Genomic DNA, 13433 nt, shown 5'->3' on the forward strand with positions numbered 1-13433 from the left:
GTTTGGCAAGCTTGATCATGTTTAATACTTGTGCATGTAGTCCCAGTTAGTGTGAGTTCATGTGTGGGACTGTGTTGTCACATCCAGCAATACTGTTATTTTCCAGATGTCTACTCCCCCTAAGTCTTACCATCTTTCCTCCCTCTCTTCCATGATGATCCCTGGGCCTTGGAGGGGTGTGATATAGATGGCTCATTTATAGCTGAGCACTCCAGTCTGTTATTCTCTGAATGTTGACCAGTTGTAGGTTTCTGTGTTAACCAAAATCTACTGAAAGAAGTTTCTCTGATGAAGGTTGAGGGAGGCACTAATTTATGGGTATATAGATAAGAACTTAAGGAGCCAGTTTATTACTACATCCATTTAGCAAAATAGTAATATTACTAGGCTTTCCTACAGAGTCCATGATCTGGCTAGCAACAGGTTTTTGGTCTAGTTAATGGTACCAGGTGTGGGTTCCATCTGGTGGCTTTAAATCAAACCAGAAACTGGTTGGTTATTCTCATAACATTTGTGCCACAATTGTACCATTTTGGGTATAGATTTCCAGACCAGTCACTATTATAGCTGTTTATGGTCAGAGCTGGGCAAGACTGTTGGTGACTTTTCTCCCCCTAAGAGTATCCATAGAACTTTCCAGCAGCCTCTTCATCTTTACTTGATATACAACATAAAGATAATGGGAAACAGTGATAGTTGGAGACAGTACATTTAAGAGGGTAAAAAATAAGCAGGACTTATGTTCTATGTGTATAACTTGTGGAATTTGCTGCTGACAGAATTATTGAAACAAAATTTAAGTTGGAATTAATAGTTAAGGTTAATGTCTTGTAAATAAATTTATGAGTTCTAAATCTAGCCTTTGCATAAAAATGTATTGCTTAGCTGAGTTTATAGAAATATACACTAAACAAATACATCAGGGCATTTGTAACGACGTTATAAATATTATATTGTATGAGAACAGAATAATATTCTCTGTTAGATATGTATATTTTCTCTTCCCACCCCCAGAGGGAGGAACAGCCTTGCTAGGCCACAAAGGAGGACATTGTAGCCAGTCCTGAAGATACCTGATAAGCTAGGGTCAAATGAAAGGGGAGGAAGACCTCCCCTATCAGTGGACTTGGAAAAGGGCAGGGAAGAGATGAGGGAAGGAGGGTGGGGTTGGGAGGGAATGATGGAGGGGCCTATGGCTGGGATACAAAGTAAATAACCTGTGATTAATATTAAAAATAAAAATTAATATTAAAAAGATATATATATTCTAAGATAATATTCTGATATATTCTTAGATAATACTCTAGGCAGTTGTCAGTCTATGTGCCCACAGCAGTTCTTCTAGGTGCTTTGATCTATATAGCACATTATTTGCTTTTGGAAGCATGCTAATTCTCTGTTAAGTGCCTTAGAAGAGGTCATTTAATCTACTAAATGGGCTTGAACTATGGAAGGCTCTTCCAAGCATGGGCCACATCTTCACTTTTCAACAACAGGGTTAGAAATGTGGAAATGTTATTTCAGCTACCTATGAAAGGTAAGTAAAAGTCCTGGGCAGGAAATTATCTCTTCACTATGAGTTAAGCAGCATTGTTGCCCAGCTGATAAATTACTTCCAGTTTTTGGCAGCAATTTTCTCCTCATCCTTATGGCAGAAACAAGAGACCCTGGCAAATTCTGAAGAGCAGTGTGAGTCGTTGATTAAATCCAAGATGCAGCTAGAGGCCAGAGTCAAGGAACTCTCTGGGCATGTGGAGGAAGAAGAGGAGATAAATTCTGAGCTGACTGCCCAGGGGAGGAAACTGGAAGATGAATGTTCTGAGTTGAAGAAGGAAATCTATGACTTGGAAACAATGTTGGCGAAGTCAGAGAAGGAGAAATGTGCCGCAGAACACAAGGTGCTTCCAACAGAGTAATGCGTAACAATCAACTATTAGGAAGACTTGATTCTTGGGTACCAGAAGTGCTCTATTTATTAACACAACTGTCTGCAAATTTATAGCGATGGGAACCAGAACCAGCAAAAGTAAAGGCCCTGATGAACTGTATTGTTCCTACTCAGATTTCCTGTTTGACTACGTGAGACCCCTTTAGTGTACCAAATGAATTATTATTGCACCTAGAATCTAATAGAACAAAATGGTTTCATCGGGCCTCTGAGCAGTTCTTTTGGAATGAGAATGAAAATGATACCCTTTGCTAAAAGATAATTTGGGATATTTCTAAATCCCCAGCTTTAGCAATGATTCTGAGTGTGGCCTTGAAGCCATCTCCTTAATTCCAGTTAAAGACTTTGGCTTTTTGCTTTAGTTGTGGGCTTTAATTTGTGTGCTTATCTGTGGATTGACTGGTGGGGAGTCTGAATGAGACCTTTGACAAGCGGCTAATCTCCAAGATGAAGCCGTGCTTGGCAGTTTTGTGTTGCTTCCCAATGGGACAGATAGGAAACTTCTACCTTCACCTGTGCTGTGTGCTGGAACCCTTCTCAGGCTGCTACACTGTGTGGACACTGAGGCATGATGTGATATCACAGGTTCCCTTAGATTCTCAACAGAAGTTTAAATTACCACTAATGATTTGTTATTGTACTGTAATGAGCTCTGAAAATAGTTTACACATTGGAGCTTAGTGATCAGATAGTCTATGTCCTGACCATGGTGAATGAAGGACCCATTTTTTGTGTGTGTAAGGGAAAAAATAAATTTAGAGATTTGGCTCTTGATGACATTAGATATCTCCTGAATATTTTGAACTATGAAAGAGAGATGTCCTTGGTACTATACCAACTTTCTAGTGACAGAGTTAATACGGTCTTCCTACAGGTCAGGAACCTGACTGAGGAGGTGCACTCTCTCAATGAGGAAGTCAGCAAACTTACCAGAGCAGTGAAGGCTGCTCAGGAGGCCCAGCAGCAGACTCAGGAGCATCTTCACACAGAGGAGGAGAAACTCAGCAACATGAGCAAAGCCAATCTGAAGCTGGGCCAGCAAGTTGATGCGGTGAGCAGCAGTGGGCTGGCTGGCTGGCTGGCTGGCAGTCTGTCTTCATACACATATATCTCTAATTTTTGCTTAGTTAATTTATCCTAAGAGTTCCATGAAAATCCAGTAACACAGTGAACTTTCTTAATTTTTATTTTTTATAATTCATTTACTTCATATTCCAATTATAGCCCCCTCCCTCCCTCTTTCCCCCAGCCTCCTCCTCTAGTCCACTGGAAGGGTGAGTCCTTCTTACCTACCATCTGACCCTAACCTATCAAGTCTCATCAGAACTGCCTGCATCCTCTTCCTCTGTAGCCTGGCAAGGCCATCCCACCAGGGGGAAGTGACCAAAGAACAGGCAACTGAGTTCATGTTAGAGACTGCTCTTCTCTCTTACTGGGGAATCCACATGGAGACTGACCTGAGCAGGGGGTCTAGATCTTCTCCATGCATGGTTCTTGGTTGGTGCATCAATCTCTGCAGGCTACCCCTGGGCCCAGAATTTTTTTGGCTTTTTTGATCCTTGTGGAGCTCCTGTCCACTTCGGGTCCTTCTTTCCTCCTCTTCTTCCATAAGACTCCCTGTGCTCTGCCCAAAGTCTGGCCCTGAGTCTCAGCATCTGTTTTGATCCCCTGCTGGGTGGTGTCTTTTAAAGGACATTTATGGTAGGTTTCAATCCTGTTCCCTCTCTTCTACCACTTCTGGTATCTATCCTGTTTTCCCTTCTGAATGAGAAGTAAGCATCCTCCCTAGAGTCTCCCTTGCTATTTAGCTTCTTTAGGTCTGTTTTGTAGTATGGTTATTCTATATTATATGGCTAATATCTGTGTATAAATGAATATATACCGTGCATGTCTTTCTGTTTCTGGGTTATCTCACTAAGGATCTTTTCTAGTTCCATCCATTTGCCTGCAAATTTCATGATTTCCTTGTTTTTAATTGCTGAGTATAATTCCATTGTGTATTACAATTTCTGTATCCATTCTTCAGCTGAGAGACATCTGGGTTATTTCCAGCTTCTGGCTACTACAAATAAAGCTACTATGAACATGGTTGAGCAAATGTCCTTCTTGTATACTTGAGGATCTTTTGGATATATACCTAGGGGTGGTATAGTTGGGTCTTGAGGTGGCACTATTCCTAATTGTCTGAGAAAGTGCCAGACTAATTTCCAAAGTGGTTGTACAAGTTTACATTCTCACCAGCACTGGAGGAGGGGTCCCCTTTCTCCACAACCTCTCCAGCATGTGTTGTCACTTGAATTGTTGATCTTAGCCATTCTGATGGTGTAAGATGGAATCTCAGAGTCATTTTATTTTGCATTTCTCTGATGACTAAGAATGTTGAGCATTTCTTTAAGTGTTTCTCCACCATTCGATATTCCTTTTTTAAGAATTCTCAGTTTAGCTCTGTATATAATTTTAATTGGATAATTTATTTGTTGGTGTTTAATTTTTTGAGTCCTTTATATATTCTGTATGTTAACCTCTGCCGGCTATAGGGTTGGTAAAGACCTTTTCCCAGTCTGTAGGCTGTTGTTTTGATCTGTTGACAGTGTCCTTTGCTTTACAGAAGCTTTTTAGTTTCATGAGGTCCCATTTATTAATCATTGATCTTAGAGCCTGAGCTGTTGGTGTTCTGTTCAGGAAGTTGTCTCCTGTGCCAATGAGTTCTAGGCTCTTCCTACTTTTTCTTCTAACAGATTTAGTGTGTCTGGTTTTATGTTGAGGTCTTTGATCCACTTGGACTTTAGTTTAGTGCAGGATGATAAATATGGATCTATTTGCATTTTTTCTACCTGTAGACATCCAGTTAGACCAGCACATTTGTTGAAGATACTATCTTTTTTCCATTGTGTGGTTTTGGCTTCTTTGTCAAAAATGACCTATCCATAGGTGTGTGGGTTTATTTCTGAGTCTTCAATTTGGTTCCATTGCCCCACCAGTCTGTTTCTGTGCCAGTGCCATGCATCTTTTATTACTGTTGCTCTATAGTATAGCTTTTTAAAAAACACCTACCTTCAAGAAACAACCCTCTGTACAGAATTTAAATTTCATATATTTTAGTAGTTATGAAAAATCATTGAAACTGACCAACAAACAAAAGTAATATTTTACCTGTTTCTTAGCTTCCCACTAAACCAAATTCTCTATCACTGTTATCAACATGAACCCAAAGAGAGCTATATCTGAGTAGTTCTGTAGAACATTAGAATATAACAATTGTTATGGGCTAGAAGTATAAAGGGGAAGCATAAAGGGGTAAGAGCAAAGCATCATGCTCTATGAGTCCCAGGTAGGTTGTGAATATTCATGGATGCTTACCCAGAGACTGATTGATGCTGAAGTCTTTTGAAGAAGTACCTATGATTAAATAAGACATATCAACCCAGGACATGAGCTTCCAGGTGAAGAAGTGAGCTACCTTTCCCAAGAAGCAATCAAATGGGCAAATTGGCCACTCACTATTGGTTACCATGTTAGGAAAGAGCTTATCATTTATAATCTGTAGAATGTTCATCCATCTTTGATTTCTCTTTGTTTTTGTAACTTACTGATGTGTGTAATTTTTATTTAACTCTTTAAACTTAAAAATTATGTTTAATAGCCAGGCACAGTGGCACACACCTGCAATCCCAGCACTCGGGGAGGCAGAGGCAGGTGGATCAATATCAGTTCGAGGCCAGCCTGGTCTACAAAGGGGGTCCAGGACAGCCAAGGCTACACAGAGAATCCCTGTCACAAACAAACATATGTTTACTGATTGATTTATTTGGTTGTAGTGTGTGGTGGTGTACATTCCAGCATGGTGCACATGTACAGGTCAGATTGTAACTTATGAGAGTTGAGTTTTTCCTTCTAGCTCATGGATCCTGAGGATCAAACTCAGGTCTTCAGACTCGTCTCAGCTGACATTACCTGCTGATCCCTGTTTTGGATCCTAAAATACTTCTATGCATAATTTATAGAATTTTTTTTATTTTTTTCTGAAAGAAAGTAGTTAATGTAAACACTTCCTCTTAGCTAAGATATAAACTCTTTTATTTGGATAAGCAGTCTTTTTTTTTTTTTTGCCAGCTGGAAGGTGACCTTGAACGGGAGAGGAAAGCCAGAATGAAGTGTGAGAGGGAGCAGCGCAAGCTGGAGGGGGAGTTAAAGATGAACCAGGAGGACATGGAGAACCTGGAGAGCAGCCGGCAGCAGCTGGCAGAGCAGCTGAGGAAGTGAGCATCGTTCAACTGTCAGGGGATTCTGGGAAAAATCTCTGTATGGGGAGAAGCAGTGCTCTCATGTCAGCGTCAGGTTTCTAGGCCAGAGATCACAAGGCCCGAGATGGTGACTAGAAGCCTGGGAAAGGGATATTTTTTGTTAGACGGACTCTATTGCAAAAATAGCGTAAAGACACAGTCTAGAGGACATAATAAAAGTGTCCACCTAGAAGATGAGAATGTTGGGAGGAATAAGAAATATGAGAGGTGATTTATGGAAATATGAGTCTATATAAAGTGGTCTATTTTTTATACTTGTGATAAAACCAACAGCAACATGAACACAGCAGAAACCTGACTGTTTTTATGAAGCCTCGAAAACTGTATGGCCACTTAAATAATATTTATTTTCTTTCTCAGAAACACCTTCATTAATATTTGTGTTGGGTATATTTTTTTTTTGCAAAATATATAAACATTGATTCTTAAAACCTAAAGCCATAATTACACGAAGGGATAAAATTTACGAAAAGTTCCCATCGGTTTCCTCGCATTCTTTGTGCCCATGTGGACCTGGTGGGAAGGTGGCTTCCTGTTTAGAACTTCCTGTTTAGAACTTCCTGTTTAGAACTGCCGGCTGGTGAAATGCAGCTTAACAGTTTGTATCTTTTGTCTTTTGTGTGCTAGAGTTTTTTTTTTTTTAATAATGCTTAAAGATTTATATTCTACTAAATAAAAGAAGCACAAGTGAGTTCCAAATGCAAGGTTAAAACTGAGAACATACCAAAGTTGGGGTCCATAGTTTAAAAAGATAGGCAAGTGAGCAACTTTGAGATTCTGACTTTCTTTGCCTGCATGCCTTGGCCTCAAGCATGCTCCGACTTTATTACACTTTACATGTATCTGGGGTAACCTTAACAATGTAATGGAATGGCAGGCTAGGAGATGACGACAGGGTTCCCTTTTCAGTCAGTGCTGAAAATTGTGTCAGTCTGGTAAACTGAAGATCAGACTCCATGCCTTAGCAGGCTGTAGGCCAGAGTTTGAAAATGTTGACTATGTGTTGTAGGCTTATTGTAAAGCAAGCTCTGTGCAGAAAAAGTGTAGAAGCATGTCCCTTATATTATTTGGGTCAGATTATGCTATATATCTATACATAAAATTCACACAATAATGCAGATTCTACAGTAGAGAAAATGAAAATATTTCTACTATTACCATGCACACGGGTGAGCACGCACACATGCACACACACCATTTGTTGAGTACTTAAGTTTAGAAGGATGCATACCAAACATGTGATCATGGTTTTTGAGAGAGAGAACAAGGATTGTGTAACAGTCATGAAGACTTCAGGGGCAGAGGTAATGGTTGTAGTTTTACAGTAAAAATGCATATGCTACTCTATAATTCTAAACTATTTAAATATGTTATTATTCTGATAGATTGTCTTCGTCATATTTTTCTAAACAGGAAAGAACTAGAAATGGGTCAGATGAATTCAAAGGTGGAGAATGAGAAGGACCGGGTGTCTCAGCTTCAGAAGATGGTGAAAGAGCTTCAGGTAGCCAATTATCAGTTAACTCTGTACAGCAGCATTTAGAGCCATGAGTGATGGGTGGCACTCCCACAACCCATGCTGTAGCCAGCTTTAGGAAGAGGGAGTAAAGGTCAGCAGTTAAGAAGGTAAATGGAATCTCACAAATGTGTGACCCCGGAGGGGTAATTACTTCTTAAGCTTAAATTCCTTTCTCCTGAGAATAATAACAAGTAGCTTGTTCTTTGAACTTTTGCTGTGCTAAATCTAGGAATTGTGCTAAATCCAGAGTGCATAATTTTTAACACATTAATCTTGACACTACTGAGCTCAAATTATTAAATGCAACAATATGTTTATGTGGGAAGAACAGTACATGACCCGCTGTGTCATTAGTTTAGTGTTCTAACATTTATGGTTAGAAAGCAATTAATTTAAAATTCAGCAGACTATATAGCTATTCATAAACCCAAAGCATTATTTCATAGTGGATGGCAATTTGGAAGTTTTCGACTAAGTGATTATTTTACACTGCATCACCATGTTATAAGGCAAAAAAAAAGCACTATTATGGCTGTACACATGTGCATACATGGTGTTGCGCATGCATCCATATAGATGTTGTTGTTGTTCTTGCATTAACATCTCAATGATGCCCCATGTTGGTGCTTATCTTCTGGAATAGTTTAAGCCCAATAAGAAAACAAGTCTCATTCCTTGTGAATGTGCTTTATTTTCAGAAACAACATTAAGCATCATGCTTTCTGAACTTATCTTCAAATGACACTTGACTTTACCCAAAATAAAACAACACTTGTAATTTATCCAAAAGAAAGTGTTTTGTACCTAATGACTCTCTAAAGATTACTTATGAGGAAGTGCGCTGATGTGTCTGAGCCAAGCACAGTATTATTTGAGATAAATATTTCAGATTCAATAACCACATTTACTTGTAGGTAGAAATTAAAATGTTTTTAAGCATATATCCTGAGATACCTTGTATACAAAACTGGTGGACTAAGCTGGCATAGACCTAGAGAAATACCTTTCCTTTTTTCACCCTTAATATCCTCATCCTAGCCCGCTTCCTCCTCTCCTCTCAGTTCCACCCCACACCCCTATTCTCCCATCCCCCATCTCCTTCCTCCCAGAGAAGAGGAGGCCACCAATTAATACCAAGTTACTGGAATCTGAAGTCACTGCAGGACTAACTAAGCACATCCTCTCCCACCAAGGAGTGATAAGGCAGCCCAGCTAGGGGAAGGTGACCCAGTTGTAGGTAACAGATTCTGACAGCCCCTACTCCTATTGTTAGAGGACCCACATGGTGACCAAGCTGCATACTTGCTCATATGTATATGGGGCCTATGTTCTGTTCATGTAAGCTCTTTGGTTGGTGGCTCAGTCTCTGTCAGTCTTGACAGACCCAGGTTAACTTACTCTGTAGATCTTCTTCTGGTGTCTTTGACCCCTCCATCTCCCTTTATCCTTCCTCCCACTCTTCCACAGCACTCCCCAAGCTTTGCCCATTTCTTGGCCTTGGGTCTCTGCATCTGCCTCCTGTCGGCAAGCACAGCAGAGTATCATTAATAGTGACAGTGATTGGCCCTGGGTCTCAGGCAGGGCCAGTCACTCCTTTGCCATTCTCTCTTCCATCTTTGCCCCTATACTTCTTGTGGACAAGACACATTTTGGGTAGAAGCTTTTTGTGTGTGGGGGGGTTGGTGTCCCTATCTCTCCACTGGCTACAGGAAGTGCCAATTTAACGCTCCTTAATGCCCATTGCATAACTTTCTTTAGGCCATTTTATTTAATTTAAAGGAAACACTTTTAAATAGTCTTTCCTTCTCTCCTAACCTTTGCCTAATTTCTTAAGACATTATCAGTGAACATCATTGGCTTCACTGCAATGAATATAATGACTCTACGAAGATTTCCAGAACTTTTAATCTCTGCACTGGAGGGTCTGGAGTTCTGAGTCTTCTATCAAAACTTTCCTTTTGCTAATAACCCTGCCTGTGCTAGTATCTCAGATCACTGTTAACGTTAGTAAGTTAACTTAGTAAGGACTACTAAAGGTAACACCACTACTACTAATGGTGACCTCCACCAGTTCCCATTCATCACTGCAAATCTACTACTTGGAATCTGAAAACAAAGAAGCCAGTTGACCAACTTTGCCGACATGAGTAGCTACTGTTTCTTAAGGGCAAGTTGCTCGAATTGGGTGTTTGTTCTGTGGACAGAATTTTGAAGTTTGTAATTACTAAGATGGATAAGATTTTTTTTTTTTTTGGCACATATGAGCCACTTTGCCACGTTTTTATAAGCTTCCTTTAAAATTTGTTCTTGACACATGAAAGTAGTTCTTTTTTTAAGTGTTATTTTTATGAGAAGCCTGTTTCTTTTTTATTGAAAATAGATTGTTTATCCAATATATTCTGATCAGTTTCCCCTCCCCTAACTCCTCCCTGATCCTTTCTGTATCCTTACCCACCTAAATGTATACCTTTCCTTTTTTTTTTTTTTTGAGAGGGGGCTCTTTTGGTAAGACTCTCTCCATGTGTATAATTTAATGATGTTGTCTATACTGTAGGGCTGGGGGATATGGAAGAACTGAAAATTGTAATTATGCTTCTTGGGATTGATTTGGAGAAAAAAAATCACTTAATTTCTTGGTGTTCAATTTCCTTTAGTTATAAATTAGGAATGAAAAATATTCATGTTTGGCTTTTAAGTTGAGACCGAAATGAATGTAATAGCCTTGTTGCATATAGAAATATGTAACAAGTAATTATTGCATGTCAAAATAATTTATTCTTCCAGACTCATATACTAAACCTGAAAGAGGAACTTGAAAATGAAAGGACCACTAGAGCCAAGGTGGAAAGAGAGAGAGCTGAGCTCACCCAAGACCTAGAAGATCTGAGTGAGAGGCTGGAGGAGGCAGGGGGCACCAGTCTGGCTCAGATGGAGATAACGAAGCAACAGGAAGCCAGATTTCAGAAGCTTCGTCATGACATGGAAGAGACCACACAGTACTTTGAGGCAACCTCTGCCTCTTTGAAAAAGAGACACGCAGAGACCCTCGCTGAGCTTGAGGGCCAGGTAGAACACTTACAGCATATCAGGCACGTGCTAGAGCAAGACAAGAGTGACCTCCAGCTACAAGTGGATGACCTCCTGACCCGTGCTGATCAGATGGCCAGAGCTAAGGTAGACTTTTCTAAGCCTCCTTATAGACATCTTGATATGGAAGTAGCAGGGGAGGGGGAAGCAGAGAAGCATTGGAATAGGACTAGAAATGTTTGCTAATGGAAGGAGCAAGTTTTTCTTTTGCAATATTGGGGGCTTTGTCTTTCATGCAGGAAGGAAGTACTCCAATGCTGAATTATAGGTTTAGCCATCTTGATATTTTCTAAATTTTGAGACGGGGCCTCATCAAGTTTCCCTGGACTGACTGAACAAACTCTATAGTTCAGAAGGGCTTTGAAATTGCAACAGTTCTAAAGTCATGGTGGGTGCCCTTCCCAGGTGGCTTTACTGAGCTTTACAATTGTGGAGAATGGAAATTCACAGCTGCAACAAAGCCCTTGCAATTCTCTCTGTACTTCAAAGCTCTCCAAAACACACTTTAAATTTAAGGTGTATATCACGACATCCCCATTCTTCTTGTACTTTATGGGCCTATATTGCTAACAGTGTGTGGATATCAGCAATGAGTGCCTGTTGAATTGTTGGTTTGAATCACATATGGGATGGGAGGAGATAAGAACATTGGCATGCAAGCAGCAGGCCATGTAAAGTCTACAGAACCACATAGCTCATTAATGTCCTATGTCACTTTTGCTCATATAGATAATGAGAGTACAAACTACAATTAATTCTCAAGTAGTTACCCAACTCCAATCTTGCATTTACTCCTCTCTGAGGACTTTGAGAGTCAAAATAACTTGCACGAACCTTGTGACTAGGCTGGTTACTTAAATCAGGGAGAAGTAGAAAGACTAACACATCCCTTCCTCCAAGCATGAAAAGCCAATTCAGAGAATCTAAACTTTGAAAATGAAATGTTAGTAGCATTGTCAAGCCTCAACCCTCTTGATAAGGGGTACAGTTTCTTAAGCAGATTTTGTACTAAGCTGTTGGAACTCAAATCTGTCTGTTCTCTTTTGTGAACCTTGCTCATCCCTCCAGATTTCCTTTTACACATGCTTCCTCCCTAGCCATCTTTTTCCCCTTTTAATAAATTTAAACATTATTCCACACATCATGAATCTGAGATCAAGCAGAACATTTACCCCCGAGAAACATATTTTAGTGGAAGAGAAAGCTAAATATTTATAATAGTAACATGAAATGATTCTATCTGGTACTACACTGGTTTGTGACATACTGCCTTCTCTAGAAGACTGTAGAATTCTAGAGAGACTCCTAAAATTTAGGGAGTTGCATTTGAATCTGAGAAGATTTATTTTTTTTTCAATGTGCTTAATTTAAAGGATACATTTTCCTGATACTGGCTGTGTTTTTCATTCCAGAAACGGAAGAAAGCATATAGGTCCCAGAACAGAGCATCACCACCCTCCTTTTGTAACTTAGTAATTATAGTAACTATGCAATTTAGTGTGGACATTTTCTGCTAAAATCACAGGCAAATGCTGAGAAACTCTGTGGTCAGTACGAAAGGCGCTTGAGTGAAGCAAACGCTAAACTGGATGAGGTGACTCAGTTGGCAAACGACCTGACAGCACAGAAGGCAGTGCTACAGAGTGAGGGTGGTGAGTGGACGTGCTACTGCCTCCCCTGGACTCATTCTCCAACCCAAGAGGCTCATACTCACTGCTAAAGATCAGGTGTTGTTTTTTTTTGGGGGGGGGAGTCTTTCCTTCTGTGTCTAGAAATGGCTCATTGTCCTGGTTTACCTGTATGGGACCTCTTAGGCCTTCCCTTTATATAAACAGTATTTGGGTAGGAGTCCTTGTGGTGGTCCTGAAAGTCAATAGGCAGGGATGGCAATCACTGAGAAGGACAATGATTAATTTATACTGTGAAATCTTTCCCTAGGTGAGTGTTTAAAAAAATTGGAAGAAAAGGAGGCTCTGATCAGCCAGCTTTCCAGGGAAAAGAGCAGCTTCACTCGGCAGATTGAAGAACTGAGAGGGCAACTAGAGGAGGAGACTAGGGTAATGTGTCAATCATTTCCTTCTCCAGTCACATGGTATTTGTTTAAAACAGCAACAAAATAATGCTTGGCCGGTGAGCCTCGGTATTTTCTCTTGAGAAAGAGAAAGGGACAAGCACTCTAGTTGTAGTGGGTGAAGTCAAAGGTTAGTCCTTCTTCGTGCCAGGAGGACCTCTGATAACCAAAGAATTCTCTTTATCATTAAAATTACACCTGTAGTTCATCAGACTTAGGACAAGAGAAGTGTGTGTTTCTACCACAGTTCTTACTTGAACTGAAGGTCGTCAAGGGTCCCAAGCAGTGGTATATTTCCAGTGAGTTTCACCATATGGATGTGTAAGAATTTACTACCTTTTTTTCTGATTGTTTTATATATTCTTTGTTCCTTCCCATCTCTCTTTTGGTTTACATTTACGGTTTAGTGATTTTCTGTCATGATAAAGTTTGATTCTTCTTTTATCATTATTTATACAGTTGCATTACAGTTTTCTATTATATGTACGTGCCACATTATTTTTC

The 13433-nt window shown here is 39.9% G+C and overlaps 1 protein-coding gene across 1 annotated transcript in view; it reads left to right on the plus strand.

The window, feature by feature from the left end:
• The window catches only part of Myh15 (myosin heavy chain 15), a 111040-nt gene that overhangs the window by 58315 nt on the left and 39292 nt on the right, over window positions 1-13433 (plus strand). Inside the window, exons 23-29 of the mRNA XM_060370501.1 lie at window positions 1656-1898; window positions 2823-2999; window positions 6062-6207; window positions 7666-7756; window positions 10556-10945; window positions 12384-12510; window positions 12797-12915. Of these exons, the coding sequence (XP_060226484.1) occupies window positions 1656-1898; window positions 2823-2999; window positions 6062-6207; window positions 7666-7756; window positions 10556-10945; window positions 12384-12510; window positions 12797-12915 (1293 nt within the window). The remainder of the gene's footprint in view (window positions 1-1655; window positions 1899-2822; window positions 3000-6061; window positions 6208-7665; window positions 7757-10555; window positions 10946-12383; window positions 12511-12796; window positions 12916-13433) is intronic.

Source organism: Meriones unguiculatus, chromosome 17, assembly GCF_030254825.1.
Source record: "Meriones unguiculatus strain TT.TT164.6M chromosome 17, Bangor_MerUng_6.1, whole genome shotgun sequence".
NCBI lineage: Eukaryota > Metazoa > Chordata > Mammalia > Rodentia > Muridae > Meriones > Meriones unguiculatus.